Raw genomic sequence first — 18,430 nt, 5'->3', positions numbered from 1 at the left:
GCGCACAGTTATCGCCGTTCGCTCGGAAGAGGTTAGTAGATTGCCGGGGCTCATTGTACCTGTCGTACCAGCTGTGCCGTTGTTTGATTTCACCCTTCTGCCCTACGTCGCATTCGTGCCGCTCCTTAAAGTTCAATGCAGAGGTAAGATCCACGTTGTCATCGAACAGGTGTACACTGCGCTTCCATGGATTGAATCAGGCGTGTTACGCAGGTGAGCAATCAATTGTGACTGGAACAGGCTCGAAGGTTAGCCTGGGGATCATATTACGACTGTTTTTTGGCAAGCCCCTTATTAACACAACGATATCTCTACACTCTGATTTGCACTATCATGATAAGTCCATCCTATATCTGATTGATGCGTAGGTCAAGATCTAGTCAGATATGATATCTGGATGGTTGGATTCAAGCCCTGGCCGCTGCCCTTGGTCATCAAGCTGATCCGACTCGCCCTCCTATGCAAAGCAGACTTACCGCGCGCTGAACAAAACGTTGCTGTCGATACATATGTACAATGTGCATGCTGTTCTCACAGCTTAATATTCGCCTTGGATGAACGCCAGATCACTATCACCAATTTCTTCCTGTGCAAGAGAGATTGGGGGCGAATATACGCGTGAGTGGCGCTTCACGGTATTCCTTTTATCTTCTTATGACGGCGCTATTCCTAGAATGAAACGCTGCGCCATGCTCCTCGTTTAGGTCCTAGTAGTACAACTGGTTGAGTCGTGGTATGAGAATGTTCTGGAAATGTGGGCCACTTCCATTTCACTTTCGAACCACTGCCCCTTGCGCATTCCTACGCTTCCGAGGGTACTAAACGGGCAACTTGTACGAATCACATTGGACGCCACAGTGGTCGCTGCCACAGCCGCGGCAGCCTCGCTTCGCATGTGAGCCACGTTTATCTGTCTTCGCGATATCGCCATTGGTACGGTCCTCTCCCTGAAAAGTGACCGCCAAGCTATGTGTAAAAATTATCGCACCGTCAAATATGTGGATATCGTTACGGTTGAAGCGTGCCACACACTCGGTCCCGCTTACCTTCCATTCCAAATTCATCGTCCGTGCCTTCAGCTGAACAGCCATAACTCATCAGCCATTCCACCTTTGGGTTTCATGGCCACTGGCAACATGCATCGCTTTGTCTCGGCATGAAACTGTACGGCCAGGGAATGAAATGCCACCCCGGAACTTACAACAATAACACACAGTGACACACGTGTTGTTCGCCAGAATTGGGGTGGCCAAACTGGCACAACCCTCGGCGGCATATATATAGGTGCCTTTCTATCCATGACAGTGCCCCCAGCTTTCCCCCCACATCTCAATGGTGGCGCATTTCGATATGCTCAGCAGCGCTGCCTCCCAGAACGGACCTCCCTCTGACGTGACTGTGAGCGACTTCCAGCCGTATGTCGACCACGAAGGACCGCCCCCTGCCTGCGACCGAACCGCCCCATCCTACGATGCTGGCTCGCGTGCCGCAATAAAACCGATGACCGCATTGCAAAATGGACGTTACGGTGACGGCGAGAAGTATGTGGCCTCCGTCGATTCTGAAACTTCACCCTCATTCCCATACAGAGTCAAAATGAGCTCCATCCAAGTTGTTATCGGTGCACACTCTTCCATCGTGCAGTCGTCGGGGTAAGATGAAGCCCCACTGAACTATCGGCTCCCTTGACGCTCTTCTGCAGATCCATGGTCCTCCCCTCCGGATGGACGCGACACGTGCATCCAGAGGGCGCACCCTTCTACGTCAACTCGACGGGGCCCGTCTGCGTAGTAACGGATGCGCCTCTATATCGCCATGAAATCAGTGCCAAGATCCTTGCATCCATTGACGACATCAATCTTCTTGCCACGGAGAACGGCGTTGCTTTGCCACAGAATTGCGAACTTTACATTCACGTGGACGACAAAGACGATGGTTGCAGCTACTATTTTGTCGACCATAGTTGCAGGACGGGATTTTGGCTGAGCACTGTTGACTCTGAGAGCTTGGATATGCTTGAGGTTTCTTCGAAGGAGCACCTCAGTACGTATTCTGCATCGCACGTGGAATTTTCTGGATAATGAGAGAAAGCAGAGCACGTCCTGGAGGAACACTACTGGACTCATGTGGATTACTTTCCTCGCCGTCCTATTGCCGCTGCTGTCAAAGAGGAGTTAGAAGGAATTTTGCGACACGGTGCCATAGGTGCGTTTTTCCATTTCACATATGGATTGAGTCAGTTGATATCGTTGTTTTACAGACCAAATGTCCTCAGAGAGTTCTACTTTTCCGTACGGCGCGGAACAATGTATATCGTTATTACAGTTGATCGAAGGGAGCGGTGTGTCCTCATGAACGATTCTTTTGAGCTTGTAAAGCTGACATCTGCTCTGAAAAGATACGAAGAGCACATACACGACATGTATTATTGGTATTTCGCATGATTATGTCTCTTTCCGTTCTCATGCTGATTTCCTTGGCCAGCACGCGTTTGGGTGACGATAGGTATGTGTTCTTCCTCACTTCGTACAATCTCGCTGTACTCACCTCTACGCAGCTCGTTCCAGATATCAGAACTTTTATGGCCAAGACTATGCACGTCTTGGATGCTTGCAGAGGCGACTTGACCCTCCGGGTATCATCAGCACTCATGAGTGGCTTGTCAAGCTGTGCTCTTCCCTTCTCTTCGGGATACCGCGTACGATTGTGGTGCACCTGGAATTTCAATACGTGGACAATTTGGCGCGCCGCTCCCACTGGCAGAAGTTCATAGAATCTATTAAGCCTGAATGGATTCAAGTATCTGCTCTGGTGAGTGTTCCGACGTTTGTAAATGTATTTACAGCAGTGCTGAAGTTGCGACACCCGGGTTAGGCCGTAGCTGTGCTGATGTGAGTGTCTCGCAGCGAGAGCTATTGATTATTTCTGATGATATCGCACAGAACATCTGGAATATTCTTGAACTCGTCCGGAGACGCGCCTGCGAAATATGCACTTCTCATGTCGAGCGTAGCCTCCCTCAGCGGCGTGATGATCGGCTGCACGCTCCTACGCAGGTATGCGTATGCGCAGCACTGGACTGCGGAGGATGCGGTATGCAGTACATTTGGCTGCATTTGTATCTCACACTAACCTTGTCGTAGGCAGTACACCTGGATGCGTTCAAAAGCCGACGGTTCGGCTACCTTCCACTAGCGGTGGTCTTTAGCCTGCCACAGTCACTGATGATGTGGTCGCTGTACCTTCTAGGAGCGCATATTGCTATACGTGCTGTTGGCGTGTCAGAGACCCTCATTGAAGTTCTGGCTGTCATACCAGCCTACTTATGGCTACTTTTTGTTGCTGTGACGCTGGCGGGAGCAAAGTCACTGAGGGCTTACGTTTGGGAATGATTAACGACCAGCGTCCTTAACTCGTAATCGAACGTATTGGTCCTCAAATGTTCAGGAGCGGTGTAGAGTTAGCTGTTGCGCATATTATAATCATTCAAAAGTCTATTCTTGAAGCATGCGGCCGACAGCTAACCAGGGCTTTGCACTTGAAGTGACATCTACGGCTGTATCAGAGAAGAATAATCAAGGGCGGTATGTCATACGATCGTGGGAAAGGTTTAGAAAACGAATAAATAAGCTGTGAGGTGATCTTGTCTGCCACGTGGTAATCATGAAGCTTTGAAGCATGATGCACATGCATTGCATGGGGCAGTAAGGAGGAAATCGCTGTTTCTCAGCCGATTACCGAGAATATATTCAACCAAGTCAAGTGTTTGTCATACCTTGGTTGAATACGACTCACTAACTCGGAATTGGCAAAGCCGCCGTCGTCAAAGCCAGCTTGAACGAAAGCTCGCTATTGATGGCATCTTTCGCAATGACGACGCTTCATACATGGTGTGAGTGCCGTTCATACCGTACCTGAGTATGCGGACTGAACAACAGCGTGTTCCTCGCGTTCTCATGTGACCTCGTATGCATCTCACGCTCACCGTTCCGACGAATAGCTGGATAACATATCGACATTATCTAGAAGGTAGATCGTCAGGAACGCGCCTTCCTGCAGAATTTCATCGACGTATCTTTCTTCATGAGCATACCTGGTACGCAAGCCTTCTTCTCGATGCACTTTGGATAAGAAGATGCATGCAGCGAGAGCGGCCGTTCTCTCATTGCATGCATCGCCGCATCCTCCGAGCATCCTATCCAGGATACGATCCTTACAATACTACACCATGCATCTTCATTTGAGTGATCTACGGAGAAGTTCAATGCATGAATTGATGCACAGAACGAACGCACCCGAGAAGAGAGAATTATCATACTGATGCTGATTATTCGATCATCCTGCGCTCGTACTTATCTAGGTGAGGGCATGAAAGCTATGGGTTACGCACATGCGGCGTCTCATTGTGCCACCGGAAGCATAGCATCTGAGTGATGCTGTCAACGCCATTACGATCGTCGTGGCATCAGGACCTAAGCTGCAATGCCTGTAGACGTCCGAAACGGTCTGCATCAGCCGTGCTAGTGACAGGGCAGGAACGCAGCAAATCATACCGATCGCGCAGGCGAGAGATTACTACAGATGCGCACCTTCCTCACGCGATGGCACCGTCGGCCAAGTAGATGCATAGCGGTGGGTATGTCGCTTCCTATCCCATCACGGCCGCTTGTGCTTAAGATCGATCTATCGATGCTGCTCATATCAGCTACGAGCCTCATGTGAACAATCAGGATCTTCGTATCTTTTTTTCGTGAGTGGGCCCCTACGGGGCCCTTTCCTCCTGGCTCCATTGGACTCCTCCAATGAGAAGATGTATGCAGCGAGAGCGGCCGTTCTCTCGCTGTATACACCGCCTCATCTTCGAAGCGTCTTCCTGCATCCCAACCGTGCTACGAGTCAAGACCTAGCTAAGGCGAGAAATGCAAGTCATATATATATGCCAATCTGGAAGGATAGGATTGCAGTGGTGCACAATCCCCGATTATTGAGCCGCGTAAGTGCGGCATTCTTTGAGTTTGCGGCAGGGCATCATATGTCATCCTGTCTCTGCGCAGATAGTCCACGACACGAAGCGTAATCGAGGTCGACCGCTTCTGACCGCCGTGGTCAGTGCTATCCTGGTCCTATCCACCTGAAAAGAGATCAGGTCAGCACAAAGGCTCGGCGGGAAGAAGTGCGCAAGCCGAAATGGCACCGAACAGTCTCGCGTGGAGTGCAAGCATAAGCATGACGTCGAGCATGATGCGTATATTTAACTGTACGCGAAAACGTATGAGAACGAGTATTGTAGGAATGATGAGAGACGACGCATCTTTTTTCGTGAGTGTGCCCTGCGCGTCCCCTTCCCCGCCAGGTCCGTCGACGAGAAGACGTATACAGCGAGAGCGGCCGTTCTCTCGCTGTACACGCCACCCCGCCTCTGAACCAATTCCACCACCCACCATCCCCGCTCGAGAACGACTGTGGTGCGGTACAGAGAAGATGAGGATGCTCAGCGGAAAGGGATAGTGGAAGCTGAGGACGTACGCGCGTGCTAAAAGCGGATATCAACGGACTTCACTGGCGTTGTCGAAAGCTTTCATCGCACCGATCTACATGTGATGAGCCAGTGCTCAGTGTGTAGAGAGAGCGGATAGCTACTACGCGTCTTGCCAAATTGCCTGTGTAATCTTGCCTGCTAGACAACGCCTTGAGCCTTGTGGCGTGACCAACAGCGTGAACGGATCCTAACAGAAAGCTGAAGGAATCATTCAGCAAACTGTACGAATATTTAGAGAAAGCATAGGAGCATCAAGGAACTTAACCTCTCATCGGGGAAGCCGAGCTCACTGGGGTGATCAGGCCCTCCTTCGACCTCGTCGATGGCCAGACTACAAAGCAAATATCTTGACAGCACGAGGAGTGTTCGAAGGCCATTGTGTGCTTCGTCTGTGGACTCTTGCTCGATGCCTTGGCTGTTGCTATGCATGCTGTTTGATGCTTCGAGTCTCGACCGTTCGTCAAAGTCATGATGCCCCTGGAAACTCGAGAAATAGAGTTTCATCAGCGATGCGATTCAAGGTTGGAGTGCAGATGCAGAGATGGCCCGCGAAAACGGGCGATGCATTGAGTTCATCGGGTCATGACTCCTCCCCCAATGCATAACCAGTGCCGTGGGCCTTACCTGGCTCCGATCCATGGTCTTGCATCTTGCCACCGCGCTGCGCACCGTTCTCAATTGTTTGGAGAGGAAACGTAGCAAGCCTATATTTCTCGAGGGAGGAATGGGGTGTCAGCCAGCAACAACGAGGAGGAAGAGAGGGTGCGGGATGATAGAAGAAAAGAAATAGTAGTCCGATGAAGTGAGAAGAATAAAGAGACGATAGTCCGTGTGTAGGAGGGGATAGGAGATAGGTAGGTGGGAAAGGGAGGCGGGATGGGAGAGGTTATAGGTCAAGGATCATCCCCGAGGAATCACTCAGGCACACACCAAGCTCTAGAAACTCGATGCATACCCTCGTAGCCCGAGTCACCTGTACATTGGGAGGAGAGAGAGTTCACAAGAACGCACGACGCGCAATGTCCTCGCGCTGCTGCGCGACCTCAAGCTCCAGGAGCGTGTAGTCGAACGGCTTGAACCCCGGGATCGGCACCCAGTCGCAGGGGACACGACGAGCAGAGTGTTCGACCACGCGGATCGTGCGAGTCCCGCGCGCATCCTTCGCGTTCTTCGCCATCTTGAGGGTGAAGGACGCGCCGCTGGACGATAGCCTTGACAGGAGGGGCCTGCGCGTGGGCTTGGGAGGCGGAGAGCGAAGGAGTTTGCGCTCGTCCATCGGAGGGCGGGTCATCTCGGCAAATCGGACGCGGAGGGTAGAGGAAGTGGCTGAGGCAGAGTACGCCATCGCTATAGAGAGTAGAGGTAGTAAATGTGGGGGGTAGAATGTATGGGATGGTGGTGGGTTCGGAAAGAGCTGTGCTGCTGCTCTCGGAACGGGAAGCGCGGTTTTATATACTGCTGTTGCATCCCAGACTGACGGTCGGTGGGTGGAATGTATGATCTCGAATCTCGATCGGGATATGAAATTGAGATTCGGAATATGAGATCAACAAGATTCGATTGTAGATCTCGCGTGGGCTTGAAATTTGACAAATCGCTCTGCACCATCTTTGACTGGTTTACATGGCTTGTCCAAGGAACGGCTCATCGTCTTGTTGGCTTGCAATGATGATGCTCGGAAATATGATATTGAACGTTCAGTGCTGCACTGCGTGATCATTCAAGGAAAAGCCTCCACTTTTCCTCCTCGATCCATGGCGTCAAAAAGGATTTCTGTGCTGCGATTTATATTTAGCTCTCTGCTTTATCGGCGAAGCACTGTTTGTTCAGGTTTTGATGTAGACTGTTGGTCTATGCCAAGACGTCTGCCTCCGCATGCGGACTCCTAGGCCTCAGCAGCATGAGCAGGAGCGGCGAGCTCTTAAAAGGCTCTCGCGCTCTCTTTTGCACTCCTCACCTACTTGACATTGTACCATCACTGTCCACCGTTTCATAACCACCTCCACGCCCGGGCCCACCTACCCACCCACATCTATCCATCATGTTCTCTCAGATCGTTGCCAGTACCCTGCTCGCTTTGCATCCAGCTCCGAAGGCTATCGCGCCCGCTGTCGGGTTTGAGCTCCGCCGCTTCTCTGACCGCTGGGTACCTCCGAGCAAGACAGGCTGGTCCTGGTGCGAGGAGATGCACGTCTGGGTCCCCGAGCAGCTGCCCTACTTCACTGCCGAGATCGCTCCCAGCTTTCACGTCCCCGGGTCACCCAAGCTTGCTCGTCGCCCCTGCAGTATTGCGTCCAAGGTCGACACCCCCAGGAAGCACAAGGCTGCGACGAAGTTCTCCTGGGGTCGTCAGGGGCGGAAGACCGCGGGTGAGCCCAAGCCTAAGCCCACGATTACGGTCATCGGCACGGAGTGCGCCGTCAATGGCGTGTCCTTTGTTCGCATGTATCTCATCCCCGTGGTCGAGGCACAGCAGATCGAGTCGGCAAGGCGCGGGAACATGTCGTTCTTCCTCCAGGCGTGAATGACGCGCCAGGCGCAGCGATGGAGGGATCCAGGAGTCAATCGAGCTCGGACTTCTATTCCCTCTGCTGTCTTACCATCTAACCCATCTTTCTTCCTATTCTGAGCAGATCTCAAGGGCTAATGGAAGCTCTGCTGCGCGCGCACCATTCCGGAGGAATATCAGGTATGGCTTCCGCGTTAGCGAGGGCCTTGGATGAGGGAGTCATGACCCCGATGACTCCGGTGTCTGAGCTAGCGCTGAGGCCCTTTCAATCATTGCCTACCCCTTTCAACCGGGCTGATTTATCCTCCTCTTCTCGAGTTTCTATCCAGGTGTCATCAAAGTTCGTCGCTCGAGGACTACACTTCAGCTCCGCGCCGAGCCGATGGGAACGAAGAAAGTGTGGGATCCCTTGCGCCGGTGAGATCAGGGAGGAACTGATCACTCCAATGAACTGTATCTCCCCGGCCGGTACAGTACCCCTGTTACTCATCTTTCTTCTTTTCTTCTTCGTTCAGGCTGATCCATGCTATTTGCAGAATCCTGCAGACGAGTGGATATTTTCAGACAGTATCATCAATACTGCGTCAAATTGCACCTCTGTTGATTGACGTCATGTCTAGCGACAGATGTTCCTGCAGGACAACGTGGTCTGCCGGTCGGTCGGTAGAGTGGATTGATATCGTTGTCGCTCGCCACTGGGCTAAGGCAGATTGCTGATCTCGCCCACCTCAGATACGTCCGTCTCTCGCGGATTCTGCGCATTGTCCGGTTGTCTCGATCCCTCCTCTGTATGTGTCTCACATGCTGGCATTGGCGCTCTCATTCAAACGCAGAATGAGTAACCCGTATGGATCGAGAGGTGGGACGCTCGAAGACATGGTTTCCGTCAACGGTGGGCTCCCTTCAAGTCGCGAGGGCCTGGGCCCTGCGGTAACTGATAGTCAAATCCAGCATTTGCATTCTAATCGTGTACGCCAGTTTCTCCTGGTCGCTGGCGTTGATTGACATGTATCTGAGGTAGGCGTAGGGAAGAAGGGACAAGAAGTTTCCAGCAGTGCTGGGGCTGGTAACGGTGCTGCCCACGGCCCTAGGGAGCTCGGTGACGAACCCGTTGAAGAGCTGCTGGACGTAGCCAAGCAGGGCGCCCGAGGTGTTACATAGGTGCTCGACGTGGCCTTTGACCCTGGCGATGTACTGCACATTGGTCTCATCATCTCTCTGCATAAGGAGCTTCTGCACGTAGCAACCGTCGTCACGATCGAGGGCGGGGTTGACGTGCATTATCCTCTCATGCCCAACCCAATAACTCTCCCAGGTGTGGTGGGCGGCAGCTTATGCCAGGACTGGTGTGGGGGCAATAGCCGCTGCCCACCATGCCTGGGAGAGTTACTGGGTTGGGCATGATCAAGCATGTGGAACCCATGGTCTACATGACAAAAAAAAAGTTACAGCTGCCGAACAGGGGAGGGAATGGGTGGCAGGAGACTGGCCACCTTCTGCAGCTCATGACCTTTCTTCGACGGCAGCTGTGTGCCATAAGAAGATGCTTCAGGCTCCGGTACGTGGTCAATCATTTGAGACTGCAATGTAGAAGGGACTGACTTGAGCTATGACTTTGCAGATTACGCTTACAGATGCGACGTAGGACGAGTTATTGTCATCCGATGTTCAGGCTGGCACTGGTAGGTAGATTGAGCCTTCTTCTCTGTCTTTGCATTCAATTGTCTCGCAGGCAAGCAAGTCCGCATACGGATGGAACAGGGGCGAAGGAAGGGATCTGAAGGTCGAGGTCTCACATGGACGTTGTCTGCAATCTCTCTTCTCACACATACACGCATGACTCCTCTCCATGGCACTACTACACGCCGGGACCATCTCACACGGCCGTAGCTGGAAGGGTCGGGAGTGTCAGGACACAGACAGATCAACGACTGGATCGATGATACCCGCTGCTCCGGACGGCGTCCTCACTGAGGGCGGGAGCGTGCGCGCGTAAACAGGTCCCTCTCACCAGTCTGTCGGTTTGCTCTGTCGTTCTGTGCACCTTTCGACCTGGAATGCTTCGGCTTCGTGGGACTCCTTGCAGTGTTAGCTGCTGTATTGTCTCACTTGTAGATTACATTGTGCGCTTTTGCTTGATGAGATTTGCACTGGTATTGGACGGATTCTAGGACACGGGCGCATCAACACAAGACGGAAGCTAAACAGGTGAGTTCGCGAGAAGGTCAGACATACGCGCAGAAGAGTTTCTAATCGTACAGTCACATAACGATCATGAAGCGAGCAGCTCTAGAGGCAAAACGCACGGTTGATCTTAGGAAAAGAGATCAAGAACCTCAGTCATGCATTTCTCGTTTCGCAGTGCTGATCCTATAGTTCAATATTCCGCAACGATGCTCATAAAGCAGACAGATACTAGCAATAAGACTATATAAGCAAGGTCTAAGAGTGCATCAACGTGCTTTTGATAGTAAGTGCCACACACAGCCCTCTACGGCTTGCGGTCGCATTTTACGACTGTTGGTCGGGGCGCAGAGAGCGGACGACCTTGCCTAAAAATCGCCAAAAACAAAGTCAATGACCAATAACACAAGCACTGTGAGAAATGAGGCGCACCAGCTCTCCAGATCTCCTGGTTGTCGATCTCCGCGAGCTCCTTTGCAAGGTCCTCACGGTACGTCTTGCGGCCGTTAAACTCCAGGCTGCGGCGCGTCTCTGTACCATTGCGCACGCTCTCGTAGAGACGCTCAAAGACGGGCAGGTTCGTCTCCTCAAAGATCTTGGCCCAGTCGAGCGCACCACGACGCGCGGTGGTCGAGCATGCGTTGTACATATAGTCCATGCTACAGGCGAACGTAGTGAGAACGGTTCAAGGAAACTGAAAAATTCTTGGCGTACCCATGCTGGCCGATGAGAGGATAGAGCGATTGCGTAGCCTCCTCCACGGTCTCGTTGAACGCCTCAGACGGAGTGTGGCCATTCTTGCGCAGTATCTTGTATTGCGCAAGGAAGAGGCCTTGGATGGCACCCATCAGCTACAAATGATGGTGAGCAACGAAGGACTAGCAAAATGCCCAAATTATGGACTTACCACTCCGCGCTCACCGTACAGGTCGGAGTACACCTCCTTCTCGAAGGTCGTCTCGTACATGTACCCGGAGCCAATCGCGACACCGAGAGCGACCGCCTTCTCCTTCGCCTTGCCGGTGACGTCTTGCCATACGGCGATACTCGAGTTGATACCGCGGCCCTCCTTGAAAAGAGTGCGCACGGTGCGGCCTGAGCCCTTGGGCGCGACGAGGATAACGTCAACGTCGGGGGGAGCAATGACGTGCGTGTCATCCTTGTACACGACAGAGAAGCCGTGCGAGAAGTAGAGCGTCTTGCCCTTGGTGATGAGAGGCTTGATGGTCGGCCATGTCTGCGACTGCGCGGCGTCTGAGAGAAGGTTCATGATGATGGTACCGCGCTTGATCGCCTCCTCGATCGGGAAGAGAGTCTTTCCCGGAACCTACAGAATAGGATCAGTGAAAAGCGCGAGTCTCGCGCAAAGAAATTAGCTAACCCAACCATCTTCGGTGGCCTGCTTCCAGCTCTCACCGCCTTCTCGAACACCGACAATCACGTTGAGGCCGTTATCGCGAGCGTTCAGGCCCTGTCCGTGGCCCTGAGAGCCATAACCAATGATGGCAAGGGTGTCGTCCTTGAAGTAGGCCTGGAGCTTCGCGAGCGGCCAATCGCTTCGCTCGTACACCACCTCCTTCGTGCCGGCAAAGTCAAGGGTCTTTATACCACGCGTAGACTACAATAGTGAGTGTCAAAAATTCGTTTGGTTTCTGTAGAATGCACGCCGAGAGAACTCCTCGGTTCATGGGGCACATTGATAACTTACAGCGACGGTCCTGCGCGCCGAGGCAGAAACGGCATTCCTCGCAAGGATAGAGTACGATGCCGCTTGCACCTGCTTCGTAGCCTTTGAGGCCGCACGCGGGGCACGGCGAGACGCGGCGCGGAGAGCCTGAGCAGAGCGAGCAGCAAAGGAGGACATGGTGGGTGGCGAGAAAGGTGAGTCAATCTGAATGAACTTTTGGGAGTTCACAAGCGCTCGAGTCACACCCTGCATGGCGCGCTTATGACAGACGCCCGGTACGATTATCCCGCGGCCGGCTCGCATCGAGTCCGAGCCTCATGCTCTCAGTGTGCAAAGACAACATCCTCAGAAGGAGCAAGTACTGTCGGCAACCCTAACGTGTTCTGCCTGTGTTTAGACTCGCGACGTATCACCGCGAAGTGATTGAGGGTCGAGAAACATGTAGATACTAGATCGGAGCTCAGGTTGATTGAAGAGACTGACGGTGTCACATTACTCAACACGACAACCGAGTGAATTACACAGTACATCGTACAATAGATTACAGCTCATGCGCTAGCCACCTCGGCAGTAGAAGAGGCTACGGGGACCAAGTCGGGAGTAGTAACAGATGGCTCGATAGTCTTCCCTGATGCGGAGGAAGCGAACTCCACCGCAATGGAAGCAGCAGATACAGTGACCACGGCCACGGACTCTGCGGCGTTGGCGATCGATTCCTTAGCAAAAGCAGCCGTTTCCATTGCTTTATCCGACGCACGAAGGCTGTGCGAAGTTTTAGCTTTCTTCTTCTTCTTGAGCATAGCTGTCGGACAAATGTCTTGTCAGCAATCGCAGAGCAGGACGGTCATTCAATAAAAACATACCAACGGTAACGGCACTCTTCACGTTGTCGACAATCTCCCGACTCTGCTCTAGATACTCGGTGTCGTCGAAGCGATGTTTCTTGCCCGCGAGCGGCTCCGGCTCAGAGGGACCAGCACCATCCGCGGCGTGAGTGATACCAAGCTTCCTCTCCAGCGCCTCCAGCTTAGCCCTCTTTGCCTCCTGCTCAGCCTTCTTGCGCAATGGCTCGCTCTCAATGTACTCCGCCAGCCTGCGAGAATGCAATCAGTCAGCACAACGCCTCAAGCTACGACATGACTGTGACATACCTCTTCGCCTCCTTGATCGTGCTGAGACGTCTTCCACTCAGGTCCCTGCACGAGTCGTTGTTGCTCGTCTTCTGGCTGCTCATGCGGCCTCCGGCGGCACGCAGCTGCGAGCCGAAACCGCCCTTGCCTCCTCTGAGCCTCGGCACGAGACGCAAGCTGACCAGGGGCGTCCCATCGTTGGCGTCTTGATTCAATGAGAAGAGAGAAGAAAGAGGCGCGTCGAGCGCAGGGGCACAACCGCGGTGGAGCGAGAGGACGAGGTCAGAGGGGAGCTCGGGGTAGCGCTCTGCGAGGAGGTCGTAGAGCGTCGAGAACGGAGCGTCCAAGGACGCAGAGAGGGAGAGTGTGGGGAATGGAGGGAAGGTCGAGATGAGAACCGATGCGGACATGATCATTAATGGGAAGTCCTGGAGGAAGTCTAAGTAACGGTTGCTGGACGAGTGTTATCTGCCACCGACGGTGGGGGCACAGAGCCAAATATACACATACAAAGGCGCTGTGGCACTACATTCACGTGATGCGGAGTATACAAGCGCCCGCCGTCGTCGTACGCCACGGTGAGATCACCCATCGGGGCTCTGTAACCAACCCGTACGCCCAATCTACTCAGCATCGGAGGTTTCAATTCGAGCAACATGGCTTCTTTACCCTTTGCTGCGCTGGTGCGCAGAGACATACCTGCGTCCTTCCGGTGGCCAGTCAAGTTCTGCCTCTCGACGACCTTCATCTCGTGGTTGCTATCCGTCTTGACCGGGAATGTCTCTCAGGTCGACCGCGTCTGGACTTTTCTTCCGACCATATACACCGCGTACTATGCGCTGCTGCCCCTCTGGCCTCATGAGCCGTTGATGCCGTTGTGGCCGTACACTCCCGGGGTCATACACCACGCTGTTACGGAGCGGTACAGTCCGAGGGCATTGTTGATGTTAGGTCTGGTGGTATGTGTTCAAATACTCTCAATAGACTACGTTCAATTGAACTATCTTATCTCCATTAGGTAATATGGATGTTCCGGTAGGCCTCGCGCTCGCTATACTTAGCACGATGCTCCTACTCACGACGCACTCAGTCTCTCATACAATACATGGAGGAGAGGATTGTTCAATCTGTAAGTTTCATCGTTCATGATGGTTACGTTGACTCATTGCCCCTATCAACAGCCACGATGAAGATTACCGTTGGCAAATTGTCCGAAACAAGATACCCCGCTGGTTGTTCAAGATCGTCAACCTCGTCTTCATAGGTAAGATGATAATCGCGATCCCTTTTGACATGTGCTGACGCTTCTTCAGCCGTGATTCAAAACATCATCCTCTTCCTCCTTGGAATCCCCACGCATATCGCCACCTTCCAGCAACCTGCCCACCTCAGCACTTCCGACTATATTCTTGGGGCCCTCGCGCTCATCGACATTGCCCTCGAGTTTGTCTCGGACAATCAGCAATACTCATTCCAGACGTACAAAAAGACGGGCGTTCATGAGAAGAACGAGTGGATTGGTGCGCGTATCAAATGGACGCCACAGGATGCTAAGCGTGGATTCGTCACACGTGGGCTGTGGGCTTGGTCGAGGCATCCAAATTTCTTTTGCGAACAGACCTTCTGGGTACGTACGCTGCAAATTTGTCTCAATGTACCGCTGCTCACAACGATATCATATCACTGTGCAGGCTCTCATCACGTTGTTCCCCTTGCTCGCACCCGAGTCACCAAACCTGCCCTCTCTCCCGACAACATCCATGACACCTCTGTGGCCGCTTACGCCCGCCCTCGTACTATGCATACTGTTCTTCTCCTCGACTCGCTTCACTGAAAGCATTTCGTTGTCGAAGTATCCTGAGGCGTACAGCGCCTATCGCGAGCGCGTCGCGATGTTCGTTCCGCTGCTGACGCCCGTGTGGGGGTTGCTCTTGCAACTCAGAGGCAAGAAAGCGCAGGTGGATGAGATGCTTTTTGGACAAGATGAGGAAACGAAGAAGGAGAAGTGAGGATGGGGGAGATGATCTGCCGTCGTGCATGCGGAGGTTTGTTTTTGGACTTTGGACTTGTGATTGACGTGAACTGTGTAATATGGCCTTCTTCGTTGTCGCAATGGAATGGATCGGATATTGTATTGTTTCTTTCGCTGATGAATAGACTCGATGGGAACAGTCGATACACATTTACGTGGCCATCCCGGTTGCGCATCGGCTATCAGATAGATCGGGCGATGAGATCTATCCGGGATCTGATGCTCCCCGGCTTTGAGATTTGAGATTTCCCGATAATCGATCGACGATCTGTCCGACGTGTCCTTCGGCCGGCGCCTTTCACATTTCTGCGGCGGAATCTGACTCTTACGATCTTTTCGTCATGGATTGAACAGCTGCTTATATCGCTTAACGCTTTTGATCTTCAATTCTTTGCTACTTCTTGATTCTGTGATATGTCTTCGCTATTCAAAAATCTCCGGATCCACCAGGTCTTTGGTGCAAACACAGATGTGGGCAAGACCATCCTGACCACTGCTCTTGTCAGAGCATCTGCATCCAAAGACGTGCCTGTGCACTATTTGAAGCCAGTTAGTACAGGGCCTATGCAGGATGCCGACGACAGGTTACGTTCGGATCCAACATCGCGTTGCTCGCAAAGCTGAACCGAAACCTTTGCATAGGCATATCGAGTGCTTTGCTGGACCGTACCGGGACAACGTCCACACTGCTTGTCTGTTCCGATTTGACGAGCCAGTCAGTCCGCACCTCTCAGTGCTATTAGCAGGACAGAAACGCAATCGTGAGGTATGTCCTACCCTCATCGAGCTCCTGTGCATGTTAATGATCCAGATGGATGAGCAAAGGTAACTGCTCCCACCGATGCAGAGTTCGTGACAGCGGTGGCACAGCACATCGAAAAATCTGCTTTCCGGTTTCCAGGCCCGGCACATATGTATGTCGAGACTGCGGGAGGTAGGGCACGTTCTCCATCGCGTCGTTCAATTGTGTTCTCAGTCAACCCACATGCAAGGCGTTCACAGCCCGACACTATCTGGAACAACTCAAGTCGACGCCTATCGTCCCTTATTCCTTCCCACCATCCTTATCGGCGATTCACAACTTGGAGGCATATCCACCACCATCTCTTCCTATGAATCCCTCCTTCTGCGCGGCTACATCATCGACCTAGTCCTTCTCTTCCACGATGCTTACTATCGTAACTACGAGTACCTCATCCCTTACTTCGCAGAACGTGGGATTCGTGTTCTATCTCTTGACCTGCCCCACAAGCGTCTGCCCGATGAAAACGAAGAGCAGAAAGCGATGAAAGGCTATTACGAGCGGCTGGCGCCCGAGCTGAAAAAGGAGGGAAATATCTACGATGCAGTAGACCACCTCGATGACTGCCATGCTCGGAGGCTCACAGAACTGGAGTCCATGCCCCGCCGCTCGCTCGATACGTTCTGGTGGCCGTTCGTCCAGCATGGACTCGTGCCCTCCGAGGCGGACGTAAACGTCATCGACAGCGCATCTCAAGACTTCTTCTCAATCTACAACGGGAAACGTGCACCTTCACCCTTTGCCACGTCCGCCTCTCCGACCTCTTCAGGCCCCACCTCTCTGCTCGAACCTCAATTCGACAGCTCCGCCTCCTGGTGGACCCAAGCGCTCGGGCACGCCCACCCCTCGCTCACCACTGCAGCCGCGCGCGCCGCCGGCCGCTACGGGCACGTCATGTTCCCGCAAGCGACGCACGCGCCCGCTCTTCGCCTCGGCGAGACGCTCGTCCACCGCGGGCCCGGTGCAGGCTGGGCCTCGCGTGCGTTCTTCTCGGACGACGGCTCGACGGGCATGGAGGTTGCGCTGAAGATGGCGCTGCGCGCGTATGCGGTGCGCCATGCGGGAGAGATGGGCGGGAGGAGGAGGAAGGATTTGGGGATCCTGGGGATGAGGGAGAGCTATCATGGGGATACGATCGGCGCGATGGATGCTTGTGAGGAGGGCGTGTATACGTGTGAGTGGCATGAGGCGAAGGGCTTCTGGTTGGATGCTCCGACAGTGTCGAACGTCAAGGGCCGGATTCTCGTGACCCTTCCTTCGGCCATCATCAAGACGGTGGAGGGTACCGATGCTGCTGACATGACAATCGGTTCGCTGAAGGAAGCATACGACGTCAAAACCCGTCTGCACACTCCACTAGCAGACATCTACAGGCGCTTCATCGACCGCACCCTCACCAACTTGCGGTCCAACGGCGGGCCGACCCTCGCCGCGCTCGCACTCGAGCCTCTCGTCATGGGCGCCGGCGGCATGCTCTTCGTCGACCCGCTCTTCCAGCGCGTCCTCATCGACACCGTGCGCGGCGCCGACCCGCGCCACGCCCCAGGTGAGTGGTCGGGGCTCCCGGTGATCTTCGACGAGGTCTTCGCTGGACTTTACCGTCTCGGCGTGCGCAGCGCGGGTCCGCTGCTTGGCGTGCACCCCGACATCTCCGTGCACGCGAAGATCCTCACGGGCGGGCTCGTCCCGCTCTCCGTTACCCTCGCGTCTGAGTCGATATTCAGGGCGTTCCAGAGCGAGAGCAAGCTGGACGCGTTGCTGCATGGGCATAGTTATACTGCGTACCCCGTCGGTTGCGAAGTGGCCAACGAGACGCTGAAGATCGTCGAGAAGATGGCCGAGGGTGAGGCGTGGGACGCTTCGAGGGCTAGGTGGGGAGCTGCGACATCTGGCGCGGAGAAGGCGAAACAGGCATCGGCTTGGAGCTTCTGGGACCCCGCCTTCGTGGACAAGCTCGCACGCCTCGAGGTGGTGGGGGAGGTCACGACCCTCGGCACAGTGCTTGCATTCAAGATCCAAGATGACGTAGACGGTGATGCTTACCTTTGTGTCGATCGTCAAACGTAGACTGACCCGCTCTGTTTCGCCAGGATACCGCTCCAACTCTGCGCAAAAGTTGCTCGAGTCCATGAGGCTAGGCATGGCCAGCGAACAGACCTCGGCAGCCCCTGGAGGCGCGCCGTTCGGGATCAACTATCGGACGCTGGGCAACGTCGCGTACTTCATGCTCAGCCTAAATACTTCCGAGGCGGTTATCCATGCCGTTCAGGATAGGATCTTGCAGACACTGCAGAAAAAGCCCTCCGCACTATGAGTATTAAAAAAAAAGGAGACGGTCGAATACAGGAGATGTTTACTTCATTTTGCTTGGTGATTAGTACTGGCACCAGGACGGGAGTGCTGAATGAAAGGCGATGGTGTCGGTACAGAGGCAGCGCTGGCATCATACGTCGAATGTATCATTCTGTTCGCGAAAACGTATAGGGTATACAGGTAGGATAGCGGTGGAATATGCCACAGGCGTAGAAACCGATAAAACAGTGTACA

General features: G+C 53.6%; 8 protein-coding genes across 8 annotated transcripts; 5 read left to right on the top strand and 3 right to left on the bottom strand.

Annotated features, from left to right (window-relative positions):
- Positions 1 to 1,332: 1,332 nt before the first annotated feature.
- LAESUDRAFT_759574 (uncharacterized protein) lies at positions 1,333 to 3,392 on the top strand (the record flags this gene model as incomplete). The annotated part of the gene is made up of 11 exons (XM_040912607.1): positions 1,333 to 1,541; positions 1,590 to 1,652; positions 1,703 to 2,043; positions 2,095 to 2,205; positions 2,261 to 2,341; positions 2,399 to 2,431; positions 2,485 to 2,505; positions 2,558 to 2,811; positions 2,875 to 2,891; positions 2,943 to 3,093; positions 3,144 to 3,392. 11 exons carry the CDS (start codon positions 1,333 to 1,335, stop codon positions 3,390 to 3,392), a joined length of 1,530 nt encoding a protein of 509 aa, XP_040763771.1.
- A 1,597-nt stretch (positions 3,393 to 4,989) lies between these two features.
- Positions 4,990 to 5,765, top strand: LAESUDRAFT_194397 (uncharacterized protein). The gene is made up of 2 exons (XM_040901524.1): positions 4,990 to 5,465; positions 5,637 to 5,765. The coding sequence occupies exons 1-2, from the start codon at positions 5,188 to 5,190 to the stop codon at positions 5,728 to 5,730; spliced, it is 372 nt and encodes a 123-aa protein (XP_040763770.1). The 5' UTR covers positions 4,990 to 5,187; the 3' UTR covers positions 5,731 to 5,765.
- Positions 5,766 to 7,568: 1,803 nt separating this feature from the next.
- On the top strand, positions 7,569 to 8,063 carry LAESUDRAFT_812972 (uncharacterized protein; the record flags this gene model as incomplete). The annotated part of the gene is made up of 1 exon (XM_040914452.1): positions 7,569 to 8,063. The coding sequence occupies exon 1, from the start codon at positions 7,581 to 7,583 to the stop codon at positions 8,061 to 8,063; it is 483 nt and encodes a 160-aa protein (XP_040763769.1). The 5' UTR covers positions 7,569 to 7,580.
- A 125-nt stretch (positions 8,064 to 8,188) lies between these two features.
- LAESUDRAFT_194264 (uncharacterized protein) lies at positions 8,189 to 8,587 on the bottom strand. Its single transcript, XM_040901523.1, has one exon. It carries the CDS (start codon positions 8,536 to 8,538, stop codon positions 8,314 to 8,316), a length of 225 nt encoding a protein of 74 aa, XP_040763768.1. The 5' UTR covers positions 8,539 to 8,587; the 3' UTR covers positions 8,189 to 8,313.
- A 1,594-nt stretch (positions 8,588 to 10,181) lies between these two features.
- On the bottom strand, positions 10,182 to 12,134 carry LAESUDRAFT_680035 (acetohydroxyacid reductoisomerase). Its single transcript, XM_040905718.1, has 6 exons — positions 11,941 to 12,134; positions 11,614 to 11,850; positions 11,140 to 11,559; positions 10,947 to 11,083; positions 10,665 to 10,891; positions 10,182 to 10,600 (listed from the first exon to the last, which is right to left on the bottom strand). Exons 1-6 carry the CDS (start codon positions 12,094 to 12,096, stop codon positions 10,560 to 10,562), a joined length of 1,218 nt encoding a protein of 405 aa, XP_040763767.1. The 5' UTR covers positions 12,097 to 12,134; the 3' UTR covers positions 10,182 to 10,559.
- Positions 12,135 to 12,373: 239 nt separating this feature from the next.
- Positions 12,374 to 13,499, bottom strand: LAESUDRAFT_700881 (uncharacterized protein). Its single transcript, XM_040906429.1, has 3 exons — positions 13,071 to 13,499; positions 12,783 to 13,012; positions 12,374 to 12,721 (listed from the first exon to the last, which is right to left on the bottom strand). Exons 1-3 carry the CDS (start codon positions 13,463 to 13,465, stop codon positions 12,468 to 12,470), a joined length of 879 nt encoding a protein of 292 aa, XP_040763766.1. The 5' UTR covers positions 13,466 to 13,499; the 3' UTR covers positions 12,374 to 12,467.
- Positions 13,500 to 13,619: 120 nt separating this feature from the next.
- Positions 13,620 to 15,198, top strand: LAESUDRAFT_812969 (DUF1295-domain-containing protein). The gene is made up of 6 exons (XM_040914451.1): positions 13,620 to 14,008; positions 14,068 to 14,084; positions 14,140 to 14,178; positions 14,231 to 14,313; positions 14,363 to 14,676; positions 14,741 to 15,198. The coding sequence occupies exons 1-6, from the start codon at positions 13,706 to 13,708 to the stop codon at positions 15,056 to 15,058; spliced, it is 1,074 nt and encodes a 357-aa protein (XP_040763765.1). The 5' UTR covers positions 13,620 to 13,705; the 3' UTR covers positions 15,059 to 15,198.
- Positions 15,199 to 15,387: 189 nt separating this feature from the next.
- On the top strand, positions 15,388 to 18,356 carry LAESUDRAFT_194134 (onanonoxo-7-onima-8-eninoihtemlysoneda). The gene is made up of 5 exons (XM_040901522.1): positions 15,388 to 15,665; positions 15,724 to 15,847; positions 15,907 to 16,015; positions 16,074 to 17,915; positions 17,974 to 18,356. Exons 1-5 carry the CDS (start codon positions 15,496 to 15,498, stop codon positions 18,195 to 18,197), a joined length of 2,469 nt encoding a protein of 822 aa, XP_040763764.1. The 5' UTR covers positions 15,388 to 15,495; the 3' UTR covers positions 18,198 to 18,356.
- The last annotated feature ends 74 nt before the right edge of the window (positions 18,357 to 18,430 follow it).

This window comes from Laetiporus sulphureus (assembly GCF_001632365.1).
Source record: "Laetiporus sulphureus 93-53 unplaced genomic scaffold LAESUscaffold_22, whole genome shotgun sequence".
NCBI lineage: Eukaryota > Fungi > Basidiomycota > Agaricomycetes > Polyporales > Laetiporaceae > Laetiporus > Laetiporus sulphureus.
This window is presented reverse-complemented; position numbering and strand designations above follow the sequence as displayed.

Coding starts and splice junctions, on each gene's coding strand:
- LAESUDRAFT_812969 (XM_040914451.1), top strand. CDS start 13,706: ATGGCTTCTTTACCCTTTGCTGCGCTGGTGCGCAGAGACATACCTGCG. Junction 14,179..14,230: donor AGGAGAGGATTGTTCAATCT/GTAAGTTTCATC, acceptor CCCTATCAACAG/CCACGATGAAGATTACCGTT. Junction 14,314..14,362: donor CGTCAACCTCGTCTTCATAG/GTAAGATGATAA, acceptor ACGCTTCTTCAG/CCGTGATTCAAAACATCATC.
- LAESUDRAFT_194397 (XM_040901524.1), top strand. CDS start 5,188: ATGGCACCGAACAGTCTCGCGTGGAGTGCAAGCATAAGCATGACGTCG. Junction 5,466..5,636: donor CCCGCTCGAGAACGACTGTG/GTGCGGTACAGA, acceptor GAGAGCGGATAG/CTACTACGCGTCTTGCCAAA.
- LAESUDRAFT_700881 (XM_040906429.1), bottom strand. CDS start 13,465: ATGATCATGTCCGCATCGGTTCTCATCTCGACCTTCCCTCCATTCCCC. Junction 13,013..13,070: donor ACGATCAAGGAGGCGAAGAG/GTATGTCACAGT, acceptor GCATTCTCGCAG/GCTGGCGGAGTACATTGAGA. Junction 12,722..12,782: donor GAAGAGTGCCGTTACCGTTG/GTATGTTTTTAT, acceptor TTTGTCCGACAG/CTATGCTCAAGAAGAAGAAG.
- LAESUDRAFT_680035 (XM_040905718.1), bottom strand. CDS start 12,096: ATGTCCTCCTTTGCTGCTCGCTCTGCTCAGGCTCTCCGCGCCGCGTCT. Junction 11,851..11,940: donor CGGCGCGCAGGACCGTCGCT/GTAAGTTATCAA, acceptor TCACTATTGTAG/TCTACGCGTGGTATAAAGAC. Junction 10,892..10,946: donor CCTCTCATCGGCCAGCATGG/GTACGCCAAGAA, acceptor GTTCGCCTGTAG/CATGGACTATATGTACAACG.
- LAESUDRAFT_194264 (XM_040901523.1), bottom strand. CDS start 8,538: ATGAGTAACAGGGGTACTGTACCGGCCGGGGAGATACAGTTCATTGGA.
- LAESUDRAFT_194134 (XM_040901522.1), top strand. CDS start 15,496: ATGTCTTCGCTATTCAAAAATCTCCGGATCCACCAGGTCTTTGGTGCA. Junction 15,666..15,723: donor ATGCAGGATGCCGACGACAG/GTTACGTTCGGA, acceptor ACCTTTGCATAG/GCATATCGAGTGCTTTGCTG. Junction 17,916..17,973: donor GATCCAAGATGACGTAGACG/GTGATGCTTACC, acceptor CTGTTTCGCCAG/GATACCGCTCCAACTCTGCG.